We start from the raw sequence: 24,541 nt of genomic DNA on the forward strand, positions 1-24,541 counted from the left end.
TTGTCCTTCTTGGCAGCAAGCTGTGCAGCAAGTTCTTTTCTGATCAAAGAAATGAGGGAAGGGAAGCCAGGAAGAATAAAAGAATTTGAGCAGGTCACCACAGTGTCTTTGAGATTGAATGCTGTCAAATGCAAAATCCTTTGGTACATATCTGGGTGTTTGTTTGTTATAATCAGATATTAAAAAAATGCATTTTAAGTAAAAAAAACATTATTACGTGTCATGTTGAAATTAGTAAAACTTCCAAAAGTTACAAAAAATAATTAAGAAGGAAAATGATTCCAAAAAATATGTAAAATTTATTGAATACTGCAGTTTTATCTGTTTCTTCAACTGCATTTAATTCTGTATGGCAAACTGAGTTATCTCTTCTGTTTTCACTTTCAATTTCCAATTAGAAAATAGCTGATCAAGAATATGCGATAATAACGATTTTTGGCACTTGTGCAGTTTAATCAAGACATTAAAAATGAAAATATCGAAAAAAAAAAAAAAAAAAAAAAAAAAAAAAAAAAAGGTTATATTGTACATATCCGTTTTGGACTTAAAAATCTCTGTAAAAAAAAAAAAAAAAAAGAAAATCACTTAATTTGATTGAGTAGGTTCTTTTTTTACAGTGGAAAAACATGTTTTTATGACAGCGTGTTGAAGGTAGACATCTTTGAATTTTTTTAAACAAACACACCACAGGAAGATAACTTGGTTTAAAGCGTCAACACTCCCTCCCCATTTTTAATACTAGTTTTTTGGGGTAACCTTTTGCTCGGTATCATAAATTGTTTTTCTACTGTAAAAAAAACAAAAAAAAAAACAAAACACTACTTGATGAAATTAGTGAAAATTTTTTTTTTTTCCAAAGAACTTCATTCCATAACGGATACGTACAATATAACCTTTTTTCGATATTTTCCCTTTTTTAATGTCTTAATTACACTGTACAAGTACCTATTATCCTCATCTTCATAGCTGTTGGTTCATGACGTTTTGGCTAACTATTTCTCTAGCCTTCGTCATATGGTTAACTGTGACAGGGTAGGAATGCTGAGTCTCTTAACTGTAACCTCAGTAATTAACTGCCTTCCATAGTTGTTGTCATCTTCACCACATTTTGGTCAACTAATCCTTTGACCAGCTTTGGGTAGGATTGAAACCGTTATTTTCAGACAATGCTTAACTCCTCTATCCACTGCATCATGGGAGCCCGTGGCACAGTGGATAGAGGTGTTGAGTCTTCACGGTTCCAGGTGAGCATTGTCTGAAGATAGCAGTTTCAATCCTATCCAAAGCAGAGGATTAGTTGGCCAAAACATGGTGAGACAACAACTATGGAAGGCTGTAATTACTGAGGATACAGTTGAAGATTCAGCATTCCTATCCCGTTGCGGCTAACAATCCGACGAAGGCCAGATGAATAGTTGGCTGAAACGTCATAATAAATAAATATAAAAATTACTCATATTAAAGAATTCTAATAATAAAATAATATAGATCTTCTACATTATCATTTTTCATAATTTTTTTAATTTTTACTAATTTCGACATGGCATGTAATAGTATTTTTTACTGAAAATACATTTTTTTAAATATTATTATAATGTATAAGCACCTTTTATTTTATAATCTCCATTTCCACATGAGTCAATAATATTATTTTTATCACAGGACCAGTAAATAAGTGAAGATTGGAAAACAAGTGTGTGTAGGAATAAGGAGGGGGGGGGGTGGAGGTAAAAAAAATTCACTGAACGAAAAAATATATGCAAGGAAAGTTTGACGAGCCCGCAGGCAAATAATTGACACAAACAACAAAGATTATCAGCAGATGAAATGTTAAAATGTTTAAAAATAAATAAAATGAATTTGAAGTTTGCAACATTTTTTTTTTCTTTTTTAGTAAGTATATTTGTTCTTTCAATAAATAAAATAAAATGTTGAGTACTTTAATGTCTGTCTAGGGTTTCTGGTAAAAAAAAAAAAAAAAAAAAAAATTTTTTTTTTAAATTAATAAATTTGTCTCATTTTTTTTTTTTTTTTGTCCAAGAAACATTTTTTTTTTTTCGTTTGTTTGTTTTTACTAGGGTCTGTGAGTTCACCAAAATTGGTAGTTTTTTTTTTTTGTTTTTTTTTTTTTACAAAATGATGAGGTCGATGTTTTGTTAAAGAAAATTAAGCCATGTTTCTTTCTCTTTCTTTAAATTAAAGAAGAGATGCAGCACACTGACTCATTCATAAATATTCACCTTGTAAGTGTGCGTATCTACACACACACACACACATATTCACAAGTAAACCAGTATGTAGATGCATATATACATACATACTTCTTGTTTAGATGTTGATACATATACAATCATACAAATATGTATGGGTATCTACATACACATTATATAGAAATTATATATATATATATATATATATAATTAGTTATATTTTTTTAGAAAAACAGGATTCTAGCTGAGTGCTTTATTATAAGGGAAAATCCGAAAATAAGAGCATATTATTTATGTTTTATTTACAGAAAGTTTAGATGAGATAAGGCATCGGTACCGTCGGTTTCAAACCTGATAATTAGGGACCATTTTAGATACCCATATCAAGCTCTCTTCGGCCGATACTCTTATCTCATCTAAACTTTCTGTAAATAAAACATAAATATATATATGTATAAAATAATCGACACATTTGTACCCGCCAATTAAATAAAGAAAATATTTTTAAATGTACGTAAAATGACATTTTATTTTAATGAGGTCAAAATTCATTTATATCTGTATTTCTGCATTTTTTTAAGGAAATGTTCCCCAATCATTTCATTTCTTTGCATGGCTGGCCTGCAAGATCACACGATCTCAACCCCTGCGATTTTTTTTCTTGCGGGGATATTTGAAATCAAAAGTATTCAGCCACCGTCCTTGACCTCTTGTGGAATTAAAACCTTCACCCGAAATAATACATTGAGTTATTGAAAACTTGTGAGCATCTACAATCATGTGTTAGCAATGATGGGAAACATTTGGCCGATTAATATTTAAAATTGTGTGAAATAAAATGGTATTCTATGTACATTTAAGAAATAAAAAAAATATTTTCTTTATTTAATTTTTTTTTTATCAACAAATGTGTCAGATCATTTTAGGACACCATATATATAGTGGAAGATAAAATGAAATAAACAAAATAAATACAGCAGAAAGAAAAACGAACAAGAGATTGAAGAGATTGACCGGTTTCATTCAGCTATATCAATCTCAGTTCTGGTCCAAAATCCCCACTTATTAAAAACTAAAAATAAAGAAAAATTTTCACCATGTACCTGTGATGGAACGAAAACATCATATTCCAAATATTAAATAATTTTTTTTTTTTTTTTTTGAAGTGACAACAGTGTTTCACTCCGCCATCTTGAAGAAACAAAGGAAGATAACTCAATAGGAACTTCTCAGTGTTTTGTTTATTTATTTTCAACCATGTAATAGCTACAATTTATTAGTAATTGCTAAAACTCTTAAACAAATTATTTTATAAAATAAACTGCTTCATTAATTTACATAATTTTTGGAACATGATCTTTTTGTTCGGGCATTCCTTGATTAGTCATAAAATTTGATTTTCTTATTTAAAAAAAAAACTACTTGATTAATTTAGGTGATTTTTGGAATATGACCTTTTCATTCTGTGATGGGTACATACGCTAAAGATGGTTTTTGAATTTTTTTTTTTTTTTTAATAGAGGGGAATTCTGGACAAGCACCTCAATCTCTTTGTTTTTATTCTTTTTTTTGTGCTGTATTTGTTTAATTCTTTTTGTCTTCTGCTACATTTTGTCTTCATTGTATGACGTATCATGTATTTTATCCTCATAAATAGTATATACATGTATTTACACACAAGTCAATTTTGCACGGCTGTGTACCAAATAATACACACAAAGACATTTTTATATATTATCAAACAAACAGCTACATACACACACATATTTATAAATGTCCACACACATACATGCGCATGCATCATTACGTTAACTGTGTTCTTCAGCGAAAACATGATTCTGTTCAGACTGTGATTCATTGTCATACTGCATTTGCCGCTCAGGTTCTGGCGTTGAATGTTCTGCAGGGGGCGTGTAACACAAATTATCGCATGGGGTCTGAGACAAAAACGTCTTGAGTCTAGAAAAAGACTCGTCGGCTATCAATAACATTTCATCAGAATTGGCCTGAGGTAGTGTTCGGTTAAGATTTAAAATGAATTTCCTTTCGGAGGGTGTGCACCTATGAACGACAATCTCGGTCTCCAAGAGACTGTCAATAATAGCAGGGAGTGTCCAAGAACTGTTAATGTCGGTTAGAAGAAAATGTCTCTGGCTGTTCAGTTCTACAAAACGCACAATCTTGCCATCAAGCAAGGTCATCCCTCCCAGTACAAAGTCATCAGGTGTATGGGCTGTGTCAGAAAGAGGTAAGGGGGTTATGGGGGTGTCGTTGCCATCGTCAGAGGGATCTTCGAGAGGCAAGCTGGAAGAGGAAAACTGAGAACTTAGAGAGACTGACCTAGAGCTGTTGTTGTCGTCAGCGTCGTCATTTCGATGTGTTTCGGAAACAAAGTCTGAAGATAGAGGCTTGGAAACATAATCACAGTAATCAGAAGAAGCGGACATGAAATCAACACCAGTGAGCGTGAGGAGAGAGTTTGAATAGGTGAGAGAGTTTTCTAAAGAAATGGTAGCGTTACTTGAGTCTCGGCTGGAATCAGGGTTGTCATCCATTTTGATGAACTTTGTTGAAATAACACTATTGACAGGGTCAGGGTGCAAAGAAGAATTTGTATCTGATGGAGAAGTTTGGGTTGAAGATGAGGTCGCTTCAAAGATGGGAGATTCAAAAGAAGGCTCAAATATACCCGACATAGGACGCTTTAATGGTGCACGAGCTACAGCTCTGCATTGACCTGAGACATCCGAAACAAAATTATTGTTAACATGGTTGCATGCACATTTTGTCGATGAACCTGTTTCTGTAGAATTGTCAGGAGGTTCCGTTTTCATAGATACCGCTGATGCTGTTTCAAGTATTTTGAGCCAATCAGGGTCGTAAACACCCGTATCGTCTGAATTCCAGTCCTGGACACAAGCCGTCAGGCTACATTCTCTGAAGCTGTAAAAAAAATGATAAATAATTTCTGCATCACTGAGCAACATGATGCTCAAGGGTGTCGTCTTGTTGCCGGTGAGCAGATTCCCTGACTCTAAGAGATATTTCAAAACGAAAGATTTCATATGGAATGGAAGCTCCAAATACGGAAAACTGTAGTCACGATACTTAGTCCGATAAAATACAACTTGATTCTTACCCTGAAAACACTTCTGAACAAGTTCTCGAACAATGACATATTTTTTCACGTTAACGGTAACACATAACAGCTTATGACCGTGAAACTTAACAAATTTATGGATGATGGATGGGGGTGGACGCTTTTCGGCCATTCGATAGCAGCTTCCTTTAAATGCATGGCTCAAGCAGCCATAAAACGGATTGTCCGTTTGACACTGCTTATTGAGAGAGGACACACAGTCAGCAGTATTATCCTGGATTTGAAAATTAGATTCTTGTTGGGGGGGATGAAATATGCGTCCACGTCTGTTGGGACACATAGTTGAGATCCTGGTTCGTAGAGTACTCAGATCATATTTTTCCAACTCGGTTTGAGAAGCAACCTGCGGCTGAATTTTGCTATTTTTGATAGCAGCAGTCGTCTGTCTGATATCCTGTTTACGACACGTGACCAAAGAATCTCGAAACTCGCTAAAATTAGTTTTCATTCCGAGAGAAATAGATTTTTTCTTGAATCGGCGGTACATTTTTTTGGATTTGTGATTTTTATCTGAAAATTTTTGTTTTTTGAATTTCTTTAAATTGATTTTGCCTTTTGTTTTATTTTTAGATTTAATTTTTTTCTTTTTTAGTTTCAGAGTTTTGCCTTCGTGCGTCGGTAAGTAGTTGCCTATAGCAGGAGCAGTCTTCGATACATCAGCAACAAAATCAGAAACAAGAGACAGCTCAAGCTTATTAGTTGAACAGTCGACAGTAGGTGGCAGCTGTTTCAGTTCAACTGACATTATATTTAGGTCAACTGTGGAATTAGCAGGTTCAAGACAAACAACTTGATCTTCCATTTCATGACTCTGATTCTTACGAGATGAATAGGTAGGAAGCTCTTGAACTTTTGGTGCCGATTCTTTTAAGATGACAATGTCACCATTGCAAGTCGTAGAGAAAACATCTTTCTCCTTGTGACAGTTCAAAAATGAAGAAAATAACGACCGGTTTTCTTTGGGATTTTTACATTTCTCATAATCTGCTAGGCTTGGCATTTTGGACTTGTGTAATTCCTTGAAGAGAGGGTCACTGGGGTGTTCAGAATATTCTAGAACAGCATCTTTCTTTGGTGAACCGATGGCTGTGATGATGATGTTGGAATTCTTGCACAGCTCACTCTCAGGTCCGGCTAGTCCTAACAGATTATCACAAGCGGACTCCTCGTAGTCGGTTACGATAGCGAGCACTTTCATATCTCCATTCTCACTAATTTCTATACACGGTGATTGGTTTATTTCCTTCAGATTGTTACACGATAAAACTTTCTCGGAGTGGCTCAAGACTTCCAACTCAGCTTGTTGGAGAGTGGTGGCACCAGTCGGAACCATTTCCTTACAGTTTGTGAGAGAAGCCGTGTTTTTACTTTTGAGGGGGGAAGTGGTGAGAGTGAAGACGTTGTTGTTCTTTGGAAAAAGTGACTCCGTCACTGGTTCGACATGCAGAACCGAATGACATAAAGAATTGTCTTTTTGCCGATGGGGCTCCACCACTGGCTGCTTCTGGTTTTCTAGATTCTTAACGGGTTGACTCGTTATCATCGGGTCTATAGAATTCGCCATGTTGCTTGGACTCGTAACCTGATCCATTTGCTCATTGTCATTCAAGCTGTTGCTTTGGGAATGCGATGCAGGCGTGTCATCAGGATTGACCTTAGCGAGCTTAGAGGCAGGATCTGGGGTTTCTTTTATCGGACAAGGATCTTCAGCCTTCTGTGGGACAATATGGGTGGTCTCAGAAGCAGCAGCAGTTTCCTTAGCATCTTCATCAGCTATTTCATCATAAGATCCGACCCCTTCAGGGAGCGGACTCTCAGAGAGTGAACGGCCACTAGGCAAACAGTCATCGCTCTCATTACCGACAAAAGGGGCCTCTTCAGAATTTCCTAACCCGTCATTAACAATAGATATTGGATTTTCCGAAGAATCTAAAACTTTAATGGGTGTTGCAGTTTCTAAAAGTCTTTTTTCAGCCTCAACAGTTATCACATTTTCAGGTTTGTCTCTGGTCAGAGAATCTACCTTGCTTTGTTCCTCCTCCTTTGGACAACTGGTTGAAGAGGCGATAGCTACATTTTCAGCATGCACATTTTGCCCCAAAACTTCCAATGTCTCCAGTTCCTCATCGGAGATCCTTTGTTCGATTGGTTGTTTTTTGATTGGTAAGATTGCTTTAGGGATTTTGCAGATTGTTAGGGTTGGGATTTTTCCTGGGATTGTGCAGGTTGAGGGTTTGGAAACGTTCAGCGTCACCCAGGTAGATTTTGTCGGTTCTTTGGTGGAAACAGTCTCTGAGGATGTTTCCTTTTCCTTGGCAAGTTTCTCTTTAGCTGCAAAATAAATATTTCCCTTCTTCGGCGCAGATGAAGACTTTTCTGAGCTCTTCAAACTGGGATTGTCATCATTTTTGGAATATTCTTTGTCAATTAGAGGAGAAAATCGCAGATTTTTTTCAAGTATTCTTTCTTCGAGGACATCGTTGTTGTCGAAAGAGCTAGAACTAAGGGTAGAATCATGAATTGAGCCTAAAGAATTCTCTTCAGTACTAAGCGTGTCTAGGGACTGCCGAGAACGTATGACGGTGCAGGGAGTAAGGGTCTCTCCAGATTGGGGGGCATCCGAGTCATCAGTGTCATCCAATGTTATGCACTTTGAATCATTTTGAATGGAGTTTGTTGTTTGTATGACGTTTCGTTCAAGCAAAGAATCGTTTTTGCAAGCCTGCCCCACCCTCTGCGAATTTGGACCCGATTCTGATAAGGAATGCAAAATATCAACTATATCACAATACTCCGGGGCATTATCACCACCATCGATTTTATTCATACATTTGATTTCATGATCATTGGGTTTCTCAATGATATTGTTTGTTAGCGCATTTTTATCATTCGAATGGAAAGTAGTATCTATCAATTTATTTGTGGTTCCCGAAATCCAACATGGTGCCTCGTCTTCAATAATAAAGCTATCCCTTTTACGGGGTTCGTATTTTTTGCGTTTCGATCGTCCGTCTGTCAGCTTCATCTGATAATCGCTCATAGGATCGGAGACGATTAAATTCTCTTTTTGATTATCTTCAAGTGCCAAGGGTTTTGTGTCAGGTAATTTTCGCTTTGTAGACAACGGAGCATTCCCTGAACCAGAAAAGGACAAGGAGTAACTGTTTGTGATGACAAGGTCACATGCTGCTACAGATTCATTTTTACGAAGATTAATATTATTTGCGACGGTAGTTGTGGTATTATTGTGCAAGGTGGGGGTGATAGTGGTGGTGGTGGTGATGCTGGGTTTCAACTCGTTCGTCGAGGAAGGAGGCGACTCTCGGGATAGATCGATCACATCCTCAATGATTCGACTGGTAATCTTTGAAGAATGGGAGTTTCTGATGTGATTTTTAGAAACGGGGAAATGAGACAGGTGCTTCTCGGGTACAGCACTAGGAGACAGAATATTTGCACTTTGGACAACAGAAGAGATGGCATCAGGAACTGGAATCTTTTTCATATTCGACTCCTTCTGATGCTTTTTCATCAGCCTTTTAAGAAAATATTCAGTAAAATTACTCGAGGAAGCGTCATGATTTGGTACCTCAGCTAAACAATTTGAAGATTTCGAGGAGAGGTTCGAATTTGACAGTTTTGAACAATAATCAGACGATATAATGACAGCGTCCTCCATTTTTTTTACCTTGTTTGGCAATACGGATGTTTCTACAGCCATATTGATATTTTCCGTTTTATCGTTCGACTTCGTCACTGTTTTCTCCTTCGTTGGCTGCGGGGGACTCTTTTCAGGCATTTTGTACCAAGAGCGCCGTGTGACTGTCGTACCACACACCGATGCTGTCGTTTCGCATTTTTGCATCAGAGTTTTTTCGACAAAATTGTGATCTGTCCTAATGTGGTTTCCAACATGTCGCAAACAGTCAATATTGTCCAACTGGCCTGATGGAACCATCAAGGGCACGTCTTGAACAGGAATGTCATTTGGATACCTTGCATACCACCCTCGAAGATTGTTTGATGCTGGAGTATGCATTGACCCTAAAAGGGGGTCCATCACTGGTGTTGGTTGTGGTGTCATGGGAGGAGGAGGTGGAGCAGGAGGATTAAATGGAGATGAGGGTAAGCGGTTCGGTATCCTGCAATGGTACGGCTGTGGAGTTGGTACCATTCCTCCATTACTTACAGATGTCATCCACGTTGCTGGAGGAGGTGGTGTCCACCCAGTCCAGGGAGGAGCCCGTGATGACCAGTTGATATTATTATAGCAGTTGCGATCTGGCATAAAGTGCGGACTAACACCCGAGTAATAGCCCATTGTCTGGTGATAGTGTGAGATCTGGGTAGTGAAGACATTTTCTTCGAGCTGAACTCTGCTACTGGTACTACGGCGCCGTTCCTTTTTGGTTGAGGACTCTTCATTTCTGGAAGACATTCCACTAGGTTGTTTGAGACCACAATTTTAAATTCCTTTAGCGGACGGACAATCCAACAGAATCTGAAAAGAAAAAAAAAAGAAAAAGATAATAAATATCATTATATTTTCAATTATTTATGATAGGTTTTGAAATACCCTCACAAAAAAAAAAAAAAAAAAATCTTTGATATTACAGGGGTGCATGAGAAAATACACATTTACTTTTTGCTTAGAAACCTAATTTTTATCTTTAAAAAAAAAAAAAAAAAGAAAAGGTTCTTTTTCAACCTTAACAAAGCATAGTGCCACTTAGAACTTCAGAGGGTTAGTTTGGAATCGTGTCTAACAGGAGACTGTGGGGAGTTGAGCAGCAAGATGTCTGCTCACATTAAAACATTTAAACTTTTGCAGTCAAGGCAGCGGGAATCAAGGAAGGAATTAGCAATCTTAGGGAAGAAAGTATTAGAGTAGAAGGCTTTCCGGTATGTACAAACCTCAACAGTGAAGGGGTGGGATTTTGCTGCTTGTCGGATTAGTAAGGAGTATTTATGCTGAGGGAGCATAAGTGCTTTGAGTTTGTCAGAGCACACTCCATTAATATACTTGTAAAACAGGTACGGGGATGCAACACCATTGCTTTGAAAGACTAAATATGACAGACTATGTTTAAACTTTAACTCAAACTAGAAAACTCAAGTTAGGTTTATGCATATCTCATTGTAAAAAATTAGTCATGCTGATGGATTATCTAGACTTATCCCAAAATTTGCTGAACTTCTTGGAAACATGGTGATTATCTCCCTTGAAACTGAGGCAGAAGTAAAGTAACACCATTACAGCATAAACATGTAGACCCAACAGTTCTCATTAGATCACCAGAGTTAAGCAACATGAAGCCTGGTCAGTACCGGATAGGTGACAATTTGTGGATGATAGGCATTGTATTTCATCTTCCCTTTACCAGATCTGACTGTGGCTGGGGACCGCTTGTGAATTTGATATTCCCTGTAAACTTCAACTTTTGGAGGAAATCGGAATAGCCTAAGAAGGCTAATACCATATCAGGCATTACTGATTCATTTTTTTGTTTTTGTTTTTTTAAGTAGCTTCCGGTAAATAAAAGAAAAAGCATGAGACAACAATTTTTTTTAAACATGAAAATAAAATAAAAATTGGTAGATCTCATTAAATCCATGTTGCAGTATTACAGAAAAGAATACTATAAGAATTTCTTGTTGGTCACTTCCGCATTTCAAAAATGAAATATCTTAAGAAAACCTATGTGTATTGGATAAGTATAGCCAGAGATATTGAAAATGTGGTGACACTGCTTTGGCAACGAAGACACCTCCTCTAAAGTCCAACCCTTGGTTAAAAACTGACTCAGACCCTAACCCATATTAATTTTGATGACCAGCTGGATGGTTTCTATTATACTAGCCTGGGTGCCCGGCATTGCCCGGGTGTTTGGAGGTGTGTATTGAGAAAAAAAAAAAAAGAAAGAAAAAAAGTGGTAGTAGGCAGGAAGGTTCGAACCCGTACCGTGAAGGAGGAAGAGAATGTGAAAAAAGAAAAGACGTGACGTCTTTGCCATTGCATCAGTCGCCAAACTGGAAGTAGTGAAGGTTTAAATTAAGGCTAGTCAATCGAAAAGAAGGGAAAACTTTTGAAAATATCGGTGAAAAATGACCAGTTAAGGGTGAAGAAATTAATGTTTTTAGTCATTTTTTTTATATTTGTCGTCCAAAGGGTCGAGCTTCAAAACAATACCGATCTTGTGAAAAGCCATTGCCTCTGTTGAAAGTTTTAGGCAGACATACAAATGTACAAACATACATTTAAGCAGACAAGTGAGATTTATATTATAGACTGGGGGGGGGGGTACCTGGTGTTGCCCGAGTGTTTGGGGTGTTAATAAAAACACAAGAATAAACGAAGCAAAAGAAAAAAAAAGAAAACAGAAAAACGAACGTTAAAACTTATCTGAAAAATAAAGTGGGGGGGGGTACCAGGGTGGTGGGTGGGGGTAATCAAAACATAAGAATAAGCGAAGTAAATATTTTTAAAAGTTAAGACTTAAAAAAATCGAGAAAAAAAACTCACAAAAACAACTAACGTAAGGCAAACAAACGATGTTAAATGTAAAAATTGGAAAAACAAAAAACAAAACAGAAAAACGAATGTTAAAACTTCTTTAAAAAATATGAAAAATAAAAACCAAAAAAAAAAAAACATGTGAAAAATGGCTTGAATAAGCCTGTTTCAATATTAAAATTAAAAAAATCGGTGGGTACCTGGTGTTGGCCGAGTGCTTTTGGGTGTGCGTGGTTGATCGGGGGTGGGGGGTGTTAATGAAAACCTAAGAATAAGCGAAGTAAAAAAAAAAACCCAGAAAAACGAACATTACGTGAAAAATGGCTTAAATAACCCTAACTTCAATATTAAAATTTTTAAAAAATCGAAAAAAAAAAAAAAGAAGACCTACCACGATTCGAACCCAAAATATTTAGATAATGACCCAACGCTCTAACCAACTAAGCTAACACGACGTACATGAAATTGTGTCAGTTCTTCAAATATTTAAACTAAATCAGGTTATGACGTCGTCTGACGCATGCGTAGAACCAATTTTTCGATATTTGTCGGGCGAAGGATGGGGCTTTCATATGAGACCAAGTTTGAATTTTTGTTCTGTCTGTCAAAAGTTTTTAGCATACATACATACATTTTCATAGATAACAGCGATAGTCAGTTTCTTGAAATGGCCAGAAAAATTTGAAAAAAAAAAAAAAAAAATAAATAATCATGGAAGTAACCATTAGTTTTTTTACATGAATTGTTCATCCTATTGTTGGACGTATTGTATTTTACCATATTTTTCCAAAATTTTCTGTGTATGTCTATTTATTAACAGTTTTGCATGGTGCTGAATTCAAATTTAAATATGTTATAAGACCTTGGGGACTTTTGGGGCTAAATGGAGGGGGGACAAATGATGGACTTAGTCATTTCTTTTTTTGCATGATGCGGAACTCAAATTTACATATGTTAAGGCCTAAAACTGCACCGTTTGTTCATTTTCACCAAGATTTGACATTCCCTGAGGATTTTAGGGATTCAATGGGAGGGCGGGGGTTAATGCTGAACATAGTCATTTTTTATGCCTCATTCACTATGCACTCACGGGGATCACGCATGCTTCACTTCTGAGTTTTGAAGATGAGGATTGATTATTTGTATAATTATTCATTGGCCTACTGTTCTCATCTTGAGTGTGATTTTCACAACGTTTTGGTCGATATAAGTGTGGGCGACCAAAAAAAATACATTTGCGAATTACTTAGGACCTCTATCTAGTCATGGCTGACAGAACAAGAGCACGCTACCCCTGTGAAGTAAATAAAGGATTCCGCTCAAAGTTCTGTCCAAATTCTTGAGTTCGACAAGATACACTTGGAGAAAGTCAGAGGTTATATCGACTGAAACGTTGTGAAAATCACTCAAGATGAGAACAGTAGTCCGATGAATAATTATACAAATGGGGAATAATTGTTTTGTACTTTTGGATTAATCGAACTAATGCTCTTATCCTGAGTGTGATTTGCACACCGTTTCAGTCGATTGTGGAAATAACACTCAAAATGAGAACATTACGATTTAAGATGTCAATATTTTATTTATTTATTTTATTTTTTTTTAAATCATTACATTTTTTTTAATACATATTTCATTACATGTACAACGTTTTGGTTGATATAACCTTCGATCTTCTTGAGGTGTATAAGACGCCATGTTTGAAATAGGGAATGGCAGGGGAGTTAAAGAGAGGTAACTCTGTACTTCTGAGGTTTTGGAAGTACAGAGTTACCTTGTTTACCAATATCAAACATAGCAACTTATACCCCTGAAGAAGGTTGGATGTTACATCAACTGAAACGTTGTGCAAATATAACACTCAAGATGAGAACATCAGTTCGATTAATCCAAATAGAATTTGATTAAGAGGATAGCTCAACAAGAATTTGTTAACATTGGACTTGAAAATGATCATGCCGTAGTCAGCTGGGACGCAGTCTCATGGTATTGTGTTCTACGAGTAATTTTTAGGGTTGCTCAGAAATGTGACATACAGACTGACAAACAAACAAACAAACCCCTCTCTGTGGGGACACATCTCAAAAGGTGTGAAGGGAGAGAAGATAGTTGTCGTTCAGAATAAATTTCCGCATTACAACTGCTCATGTAGCAATGATTTCAATTATTTTTTGGAGTGGTTCTTTGAAATGTTTTCAGCCTTTAGAAAACCAGGGAAATTGGAATGTTTGGAAATTTAGGAAATAATCTTGGCAGAATTGAAAAAAGAAAAGAAAGGAGGGGAAAAATCAAAAAAAAAAAAAAAAAAAAAAAAAAAAAAAATCAAATGCCAGACCAATTTCCAGAACGCTAACAAACCAATGTCACTCGTGATCTTTCAATCTTCAGAAAGAATTTTGTTTGCTTATTTCCCACAAAACGAGCACACAAACACACACACGTGCATAGAAGAGTAATATTGGTTACGGTTGGGGGGGGGTGACCTGACAAAAGTATCAATCTGTCTAAGCTTTGTGCAACTCTACACACGTTGCAGATTGTGGGTAATATTTGCATTGTATGAAAACCATTTTGTAGATGTTTTCTACGTATTTAAATTGGATGAATGGAATACAGGAAGTCATCACCGTGGATGAACAATACAGATATCATCTGCTAAAATGTAGTTGAAAAACAAAACTGACAGCAAAAAAAAAAAAATAAATAAAAATAAATGGCTGGAGACAGCAATAGAAGTAAAAAAGAAAAGTACTTGTAGTTTTGTCAAACATTGGAACTTGTTAGGTCAAAATCAATGAAAGACAAATATAGTAAAATGCTGTATCTTATTCTTAATAATCGTGTTCTTGTTAGATCACCGCAGTTAAGCAATATGGAGCCCGGCCAGAACTAGATGGGTGACCATTTGGCAATACTAGGTGTTGTCTGTATATCTTCTTCCCATGACTGGAATATACATGCAGCTGGAGACCGTTTGTGAATTTGATATTCCCTGTAAACTTTCTCCTTTGGAGGAAACTAGCATAGCTTTCTCAGGACTAATACCACACTTGGTATTATTGGTGTGCTATTTTATCTTATTTTTGCAAACCAAATTACTAATGCCACGGAATATGTAAAGAATATTAGGAAAAAAAAAAAAAGAAAAGGTGTCTGATAGATATTACACCAATTCCAACTTTTGAGCTTGACACAGTGAGTTCTTTGCTCGTAATTATTGGTCACTTAATCGACACAGGAATGGCAGTAGCATCTTCAGACTGGAATTCTTTCAAAACCAATTTCCGAAAATCATAAATACTCTTATTTTTAACAAGCTATTACATTTTATAAAAGACTAGCAGGGCTTCCTGGCATTACCTGAAGCAAAAGTGTACCATATTACTATTAAAATTCTATATTTTTATCCGTCTCTCTTCTCTTCCTACCTCCCTCTTTCTTCTCCATCAAGCCAATTCCTATACATGGACATACACAACTCATTTTTATAGATTCCCCAAGGAATGAATCGGTACAAGAGAATAATCTCCTTTAGTATATCACACCCTCCCCATGTGAAATCTATGCCAGTAAAGGATCAAAGAATTTTTCTAAATTTTAGATTTTAGTCTTCCAGGGCAACGCCGATCAAGAAAATACCAAGTTTGTGAATATCTGTTTTGGATTTTTAGCCATACATACAAACATACACCCAGACAACTGCTCTTTATATTATAGATGACTTTCTTTGACAATGTAGATTTTGCAACTCTTAGAGCCCTTCTGTCAATCATTGTAGAATCTGAAAATGAAAAACGTATGAGAAGTATTATTTTTGTTATTATTTATTTACTAGTCTGGGTGCCCGCCATTGCTCGGGTGTTTGGAAGTGTGTGTTGAAAAAAAAAAAAGTGGTAGTAGGAAGGCAGGCTCGAACCTGTACCACGAAGCAGGAAAAGAACATAAAAAAAGGTGACCTCTTTGCTGTTGCGCCCATCACCAAACTGGAAGTGACGTAGGTTTAAATTAAGGCTAGTCAATCGAAAAGAGGCGATGACTTTTGAAAATATCAGTGAAAAAAGCGACCCTCTCCTAGTAGAAAAGTGCCAAGTTGAGGATGAAGGAATTAATGTTTTTAACCATTTTTTCGATATTTGTCATCTGAAGGGTTGAGCTTCAAAATGATACTGATCTCATGAAAATCCGTTGCCTCTGTCAAAAGTTTTAGGCATACATACATTAAGCAGACAGGTGAGATTTATATTATAGATTCATAACTAAGAAAACTACTTTAACCTATTATGATTATTATTTATAACTATTATTATTATTGTTGTTGTTTATTTTTAACATTTTTTCTCTGGTTTTAGAAACTAAGATCTTTTTTGAAATGTATTTTTTCTTTTCGAGCTGTTTCAAACTAATTGGATGTGAACAAACTGAATTGGCCATAATGAAGAGGACTGTCAACATGAACACAATGGTGATAATCAGCAAGAATCAACGGAACTGAACAACTGCAGCAGGATTATTATTATTATCATTACCGCCATTATTATTTACTCACTAGGAGTAGTCACACAAGCCATTATCAAAGATTGTTCTTTGAGAACAACTTGTGATGTTCCCTGGAGTGTGAGTGACAACAAGTCTCTCTAGATTTCAAGTACTCTCCACCTCATTCGATAACCTTTGCAAAAGAATTTGCATTATCGCAACAGCTGCTTACCATTGATTTCTCGCTAGCTGCTACTATTAATCTTCACTGGAATTTGGGTGGCTATAAGACACCCAAAAGTCCCACTCCTCTTTGCACTCATCCAGCAAAGGTCTGGTTAGTGCTTTCTCTCCTCGGTTTTCCATCCTCCTTGACCCTCATTATTTGGTGTAGTGCCTGTTTTTGGTGACACTCACAGAAAAAAAAAGGGGGAGCGGTATTTGTCAATTCTACAGTTTCAGTTTTCATGGTTCTATGTGATGTTCTGTAGTGCTTTGCATTTAAAGCTGTTTCCGTCTCCAGTTTTTGTGTGGTGTTAGTCTACACATTCAAGTGTTTTCCTTAATATTTCTGCAGTTTTCATTATTGAAATTCGTTGTATTTTCTCGGTCATCCCTCTGATTCCAATCTCCCATTCTTTTTTCAAAGTTTTTCAGTATCGTTCCTAGCGCTTCTACTATTAGTGGTGTTATATTTACTTTCTTCATTCTCTAGATCCTTTTGAGCTCTCTGGCCAGTTCCGTGTATTTGCTCCGCTTTTCAGTCTCCTTGATCTTCACTGTGATCTGCTGGAATGGCAAAACCTACAATCTGGCAGGATTTTTCCTTCTTGTTAACTGTTGTGATATCCGGTTTTCTTGCTTGGGTGGGTTTATCTGTATTATTACCTTTATTATTATTACTAGCGGAAGGGTACCCGGCTTTGCCCGGGTGTTTGGAGGTAAACAAAAAAAAAAACTCCGAGGGGGGGGGGTAAATTAAAAAAAAAGTTTTGGTAGGTGAGTATGAGGATCGAACCCAAACCCTTGAGGTGAAGTTGGAAATTAAAGTGTGAAAAAAAAAAGAGTGTGACATTAACCATTGGGCCACCGCGAGATACTAACGGAAACATGTTTGAATTTATTTAATTACTTAGATTTGGCAGGTGCACGTTTTAATGACTTAATGAGGTCAACTTTGGGGGTAGTATTTCATTTACTGCGGGGAACGCTTTTTTTATTTTTATTTTCCCAAGATGTTGGGGGGGGGGCAGCTCCTCTTGTCCAAATTGAATAGCATTTGTTTGATATTAGGAAAATATATCCACATTGATCAAAGCTGATTGCTTTCGGACATTTCCGGCGATCGCCACCGGAAAAATACCGCCAGAATTAGTGTCGCTTTTATTATAGGAAAAAGCCTAATCCACATGCGGCGAGTGACAAATGTTGAATATTTACCTTTCCAAAGTCGAGCAAATTAAATAGACAGGCGACCTCCATTGTTAACTCGGAGATATTATGATTTATATGTGATATAAAAAGTTTTAAGAAATTGCGAACTGAACTTCTCTGAAAAAAGCCTTTCTTGGACATACACAAAAAGCGAACATACATACATACACACATTTTCATTTATATATATAGAGATTATTATTATTATTATTATTATTATTATTATTACCATTATAATGTATTGGATGTAAGAGAAAATGAAGGTGATGAGAATAGGCAAAGAGAGAGAAGGAAAATACATGGAAAAAAAGAAGGTATAAAAGAAAAGGAAAAACTGGAGAAAAGAGACCAAACCTATGAATCTAGAGATGCAGGTGCCAACTTTCGGAGTGTTTGAAAGTTAAGCTTTCCTTTTATTCGCCATTACCAAAATATATTTGGTAATCTGGCTAGGACCCAAGGGTAGTATCTGTTCTGTCTAAAGATGGTATAATGATATTGTATGGTTTCCATTCGCATTGGGTGTCCATATAATGGAAATATGTCACAGACTCTTATAAGGATCTTGGAGATAAACCGTAATAACCAAATACATTCTAACACTACATTAACCAGATTACTTAGATAATTTTACAGTTTTAACAAAAGGGCTACAATAATAGTAGTATCGTGGGATCTCCATTCATGCTGAATGTCCTGTCCACTGAATGCCCAGCAACAATATAAAAAATGCTGCTGTGGAATTTCCACAGGACCTGATAGTATCTTAAAGAATACAGTTGTAGAATTACATTTGTGATTGACAGAGAATTGCAAAAAAAAAAAAAAAAAAAAAAACAGAATTAGACTTTCGGTCAACATGAGTGAATGTTTCAGTTTTTTCACCATCCTACAGAGGTTATGGAATCTCCTACATTTGTAAAGTACAAGTGTATGAATAGAATGTTTATATAAATGGGATTGACGATGGCTAAGTGGTTAATGACATAGATTAACAACCTGGGTATTCCAAGTTCAAATCCAGTTTATTTCACATCACAGAAATATTTTCATTTAGAACTAGCCTGTGTGCCCGGATGTTTGGAGGTATGTGTTGAGCAAAAAAAAAAAAAAAGCGGTGGTAGGCAGGCAGGCTTAAACCCATATCATAAAGGAGGAAAAGAATGTGAAGAAAAGAAAGAAAAAAAAATTGACGTTTTTGCTGCTGCGCCCATCGCCAAACCGGAAGTGATGAATGTTTAAATTAAGGCTAGTCAATCGAAAAGAGGGGGAGGCCTTTCAAAAATATCAGCGGAAAAAAAAAAAAAAAGAAGAAGCGATTCTTCCCTGTACAAAAGTGCCCAGTTGAGGGTGAAGGAATTAATGTTTTTACCCAATTTTTCAATATTTGTCGTCCGAAGGGTCGAGCTTCAAAACGATACCGATCTTGTGAAAATCCGTCGCCTCTGTCAAAAGCTTTAGGCAGACATACAAACATACATTTAAACAGACAGGTGAGATTTATATTATAGATGTTGTTAATCTTCAGTATTTCCTCTCATGAGTAGCCGATGTCCTTCTAGAAAAAATTCTAACGAGAAAGATATCAGGGGAATTAATGCCAACAATAGAATCATCTGGTTCATATGAAATGAATGAATTGAAAAGTATCATATGTATTCTGTGCCCCATTGAATAGACATGGAAGCATTCTTTTGTAAAGAAAATATCTGAAAGCGACTTAAAAATGTCATCAAAGATGTGGATAAAATGTCATTTAGATCTGACACCACAATGGTGCCTGATGCCAGCTGTCTCGCATTAAGGGCATGGTTTTGAGATCTCATCTTTGCTAGCTTTATCGACTCATCAGCATGCTTGTTGTGTATATATTTTTAAATTTTTTTTATTTACTCACGTTCACCCCTAAGAAAGCATATCGCCACTTGGACGTACTGCCTAGGAAAGATTAACAAGATCTTGGTTTACATTACATTTAAACTTCTGTATATCAGTACAGCAGCAAAGGAATTCCAAAGTCTAGTTGTTCGAGGGAAGAAACTATTAGAGTAGAAAGCTTTCTGGCATTTAGGGACCTCAACAGTGAAGGGGTGAGATTTTGTTGCTAAACAGGTTTGATGGGGATATGTCTGTTGAGGGGGGCACAAGTTAAACCAGTTCATCAGAGCACATTCCATTAAAATACTTGTAAAACAGGCACAGAGATGCAACATGCCGCGATGGGACAGGGGTTGGAGCTTAGTTGACAAAGTGTGACCTACTAGATTGAAAACTCTTTTGTGGACCCTATCCGAGAGGGAGAGACTAGTGGTAGATGCACCAGTCCAGATGTGGCAACAATACTGCATGCGTAGGCGAATGGTGATCTTGTAGAGGTATGAGATACTCTCGGGTGTGAGTAGTCTTCTAGCATGATAAAGGGAATCAACTTTTTTTGCAGCAGCCTTTGCAACTTCCTCAATGTATTTGTTCCAGTTCATATTGCCCATGAATGCTAAGCTGAGGAGTTTGAAGGAAGATTTCTCAGGTAGGGTGTTATTTGTAGGGCTATGACAAGAGAATATTCTTTTCGTTATTTTGACTCTCGAGTATATATATCAGTTAATATCTTATATGTTTTTAGATAGAGTTATGTGGTTCTCGGTTGATTAACTATGTCGGATATATACTCGAGAGTCAAAACAATGATAAGAATATTCTCTTGTCATAGCCCTAGTTATTTACCATGGATATTAGTGGTTTATGCAAGCCTAAAGTGAGGTTGAATAGATATCTTAACAATTATCGAAGGAATATGAAACTGAATGAATGAATACAATAAATTTTAAGCTTAAAAATTTTATTTTATTTTTTTTTTTTTATTTCGATTCTTCATTTTTGCAGCAGCACCTTTCACACTTTGGAACGAGTACAAAATGGGTTAGAATATGCCCAGAAGAAAAGTAGAGGAGGAGAAGAAACGTTATCTATAGAAAATAAATCAGAAAAGAACAGATTCTTAAAATACAGCAATATGTATATATATTATAGACACTGGTTGGCAATTTATATCACACTTCCTCCCATGTTTTCCTTGGTCTACCTCTGACAGTTAACCCTGCCACCTCAACTATTCTACATCTACTAACCAAAAAATTCTCATTCATTTTTTATACATGGCCATACCATCTGAGTCTCCTGCTCTGCACACATTACATTATACTGTTCAGATTAAATATTTCTCACGCCTGTCTTGAAGACTCATTCTGCATGCACATCTATCACATCACCCTCATATCATTTACATCTATGCAATGTATATCCTCAACCTTGTTTGGACAGATTTCACTTCAATATATTATCACACAGCACAGACATGCCTGATAGTCTATTTCCTTGGTCGACAGCAGTAATGCTTAGAGCGCTAGGATTAAGACATTGAAGGAAATGCAGCTCTACTAAAGAAATGGGTTGTCATTTTGGTAACGGGGCGGCTTTCCTCAAAAATCGATTAAAAATAAGTCATTATATAAACTGGATGTATACTTCAATGTTATGTAAGCAGTCTTAAACTAGCAATGCTCATCAACCATAAAAATCCTTTGGATAATTACAGATTTCAAGGTAGTTCTATTAAAATACACATATCTTAAAAACCAAAACATTTTAAGTTCTTAAAATATCACCATTTTGTTCAGAAATTAATATCCTTTCACATGCTTTAATAAATAATAATGTACATGATATATTTTAACAGTTTTTAGGAAAGTAATGATAAAAATGTTAGCGCTATGAAACGGCCATTTTTGCGTCAATTTTTTTTTTTTTTTTTTTTTTTAACCTTCTGGTGCTTAAAAGCTTGGTACCAATTTTGTTATGAAATTTGAAAAACCATTAGAAAAAAAACAAAAAAAAAACGAAATAAACTTCATTCATTTTTTTTTCTGTTGTCTTGCGTCAAACATTTTTTTCTAAATATTTTTTTGTACCAAGTAACAAGCAGCACATGTGTCGTCCCCCTCTGGTGCTGCATGTGAGATGACACTACAAAAAATAGTGAAGAAATGATGAATGTGAGAAATGTGAAGGCCCAACATTGCCTTCACATTTTCACCAAGTTTCAGAAAAATCTAATGGATGGAGTAAAAGTATAATTCTTTGCAATTTGGGAGCATTTATGACCCCTTTTGAGCTCCTGGAAATGCTGAATTCCAGTAAAAATGGAGAAACGGTGCAATTTCACACTTTCAGACATGTATATTTGAATTCAGCACCATGGAAAACCACTATATAGACATACATATTAAGTTTTTGAGTAATATGAAAAAAGAGCATGTTTTTTTTTTAGCCCTAAAAGTCCCAGTGAGATGCAAACTAGAATTTTACAAGGGTCACCCATACTGAATTTATATTAAGAACAATGGGCTCCACATTTTGGCCAAGTTTCAGAAAATCTAATGAATGGATCAAATTCTATGGGGCAAAAAGTGTCATTTTGGGGCATTTTTGACCTCTTTTGAGCCTCTGGGGACGCCGAATACTAATGTAAGTTTCAAGCCTTAACACATGTATATTTGAATTGACCACCATGAAAAAACGCTAGTCAGACAAGTTTTTGTTGAGAAATATGAAAAAAAGAGCTACAAAAAGGGGTGATTTTAGCACTGAAAGTCCCCGGGGATGCGAACAAGAATTTTGCCAGGGTCACCCATACTGGATTTATATTAAGGACAATGGGCTCCACATTTTGGCAAAGTTTCAGAAAAATCTAATGGATGGATCCAAAATTATGGGGCAAAACATGTCATTTTCGGGCATTTTTGACCTCTTGAGCCCCTGGGGACGCAACGGGAATTTTCGCAAAAAAAAAAAAAAATTTTTATTGTGCATATATATTTAATGAAATACAATTTGTGACAAAATTTCAGGAAAAACTAATGGACGATTATCTGGCAATCGTCCGGAATAACGGACGCATGGACACCACTGAAAACATAGGTCCCTTTCCAATAAATCAGGCGACCAATAAGTAAATTAATGTTTTTATTATTTTTATGTGATAAAATGTTAATTCTGTGTAGCGTTAATAAATTATAAGTTAGTCAGCAACCATTGTTGGCTGTTTAGTTTGAAATCCACAAGTTTTGTAAACTATGTCTACAGGTTTATTTTGAAAAAAACAAAAAAAAAACAAAAACCTTTTTCATTTAAATGTGGTTTGTGGTTCTTTCATATAATAGTGGTTCCTTAAAAAAATATTGGTTTTCAAATATCTTTAACTTTTGAACTTTAATTGTAGTAATAAATGACTTTCTAGTTGCTACTCAAATAAAAATCTCCTTTTTTAGGTGATTATGTGTAAAAAAAGAAAAAAAAATGACAACAAAAATAATTTAGAGTAGAGAGGGTCAGTTTTGCATATAAATTTAATGTATAATGATCCCCCATTTTCCGGCCATTACTGTCTTTTACAGCAGTTAATACTCCAAATTGCTTTGATATTTTACATATTTTCAATTAAAAAAATTACGTTACCACTAAATCTAGGTTTGAATGACAAACCTATCTTCCAAAAGTACTTCTCTTGAACCTTTTGTACCATTTAATGTTAAATCTTGAGTAACAAGCCCCCACTCTGAAAAATCTCCTTTAACCCTAACACTAACCCTAAGGTCGAATGGTAAGCCCCCTCATACAAATCGTCTTAAAACCACATATAATCGTCTATAAAAAAAAGACTCTGCACCCTCTAAAAATAGAATGCACAGGATTTGTCTCTCATAGAAAAATAAATCGATTAACTGCCTTAAAACGCTAGGATGACCTGGAAATTGGAGATTATTTTACATTAAATTTATATGTGAAACTAATTCCCCACTCTGAAATAATTGTTTTTGTCTTTCTTTCTGACAATTTTCCAGAATGTTCACACATAATTACCCTTATTCCTGAGTGGCTTCGGACCTTGATAAGTGGTGACCACCTTGTAAAAAAAAAACAAAAAAAACCCATAGCCCTACCACGAACCCAAAGCCGAAGTGAAAGCCTTCTACTCCTCTTAAAAAGACCCTCTTAAAGGAAAAAATGGTTAACTGCCCTAAAACGTTATAATGATCCTAAAATCTAAGATTATTTTACATTAAATTTTTATATTAAATCTATATATGTGTATGTTTTCATTTCTGCCAAATTTTTCAGTGTGTTCATATTGTAATTGCCTAAAAAAGAGAGAATCACATATTTGGGGGTGATTTAGTAGGTGTTAATCTACAATAATACCAAAGAAATTTTGCAATATATTCATTTTTAAACAGTCCTAGTATTAGATTTCAATTCAACTTTGAGTTCTCTAACTTATTTTTTAATGAATACATGGTATTTTTAAGGAATTACAGTATATTTATGTGCATTTACTGCAAATTACTTGGAAATGATTAATTTCTGGAGATTTTCAGTAGCATATGATATTCTGATTCCTTGCACAAAAGTACATGTATATGGAAAATTTCATTGCTTTATCTCTGGTTTTAATAAAGATATAGCATTCTTACTGAAAAAGTAGTGTAAAAAATGTGACAAAGCACAGGTGGATTTAAAAAGGGAAAAATATCCAAACATGCAAAGCACAAAAAATAGCCATAACTTTCTTAATTTTAATCAGATTTTAAAAATTTAAAAAGATTCTTAGATCATCAAGCTCTTTCTATGTATGCGATTATTGAGATATTTTTAGCATTTTTAATTTTTTTTTTTTATGCATATTGCTAC

At 35.6% G+C, this 24,541-nt stretch overlaps 1 protein-coding gene across 5 annotated transcripts in view; it reads right to left on the reverse strand.

Moving 5' to 3' along the window:
• Positions 1 to 3,895: 3,895 nt before the first annotated feature.
• The window catches only part of LOC145276747 (uncharacterized), a 288,238-nt gene continuing 267,592 nt past the window's right edge, over positions 3,896 to 24,541 (reverse strand). For all 5 annotated transcript variants that reach the window (XM_080127979.1, XM_080127980.1, XM_080127981.1 and 2 more), the window contains one exon: positions 3,896 to 9,871. In XM_080127979.1, the coding sequence (XP_079984105.1) occupies positions 4,019 to 9,808 (5,790 nt within the window). In that variant the 5' untranslated portion in view covers positions 9,809 to 9,871 and the 3' untranslated portion in view covers positions 3,896 to 4,018. The remainder of the gene's footprint in view (positions 9,872 to 24,541) is intronic.

The sequence above is a fragment of the Euprymna scolopes genome, chromosome 5 (genome assembly GCF_053919585.1).
Source record: "Euprymna scolopes isolate OS-2025 chromosome 5, ASM5391958v1, whole genome shotgun sequence".
Lineage (NCBI taxonomy): Eukaryota > Metazoa > Mollusca > Cephalopoda > Sepiida > Sepiolidae > Euprymna > Euprymna scolopes.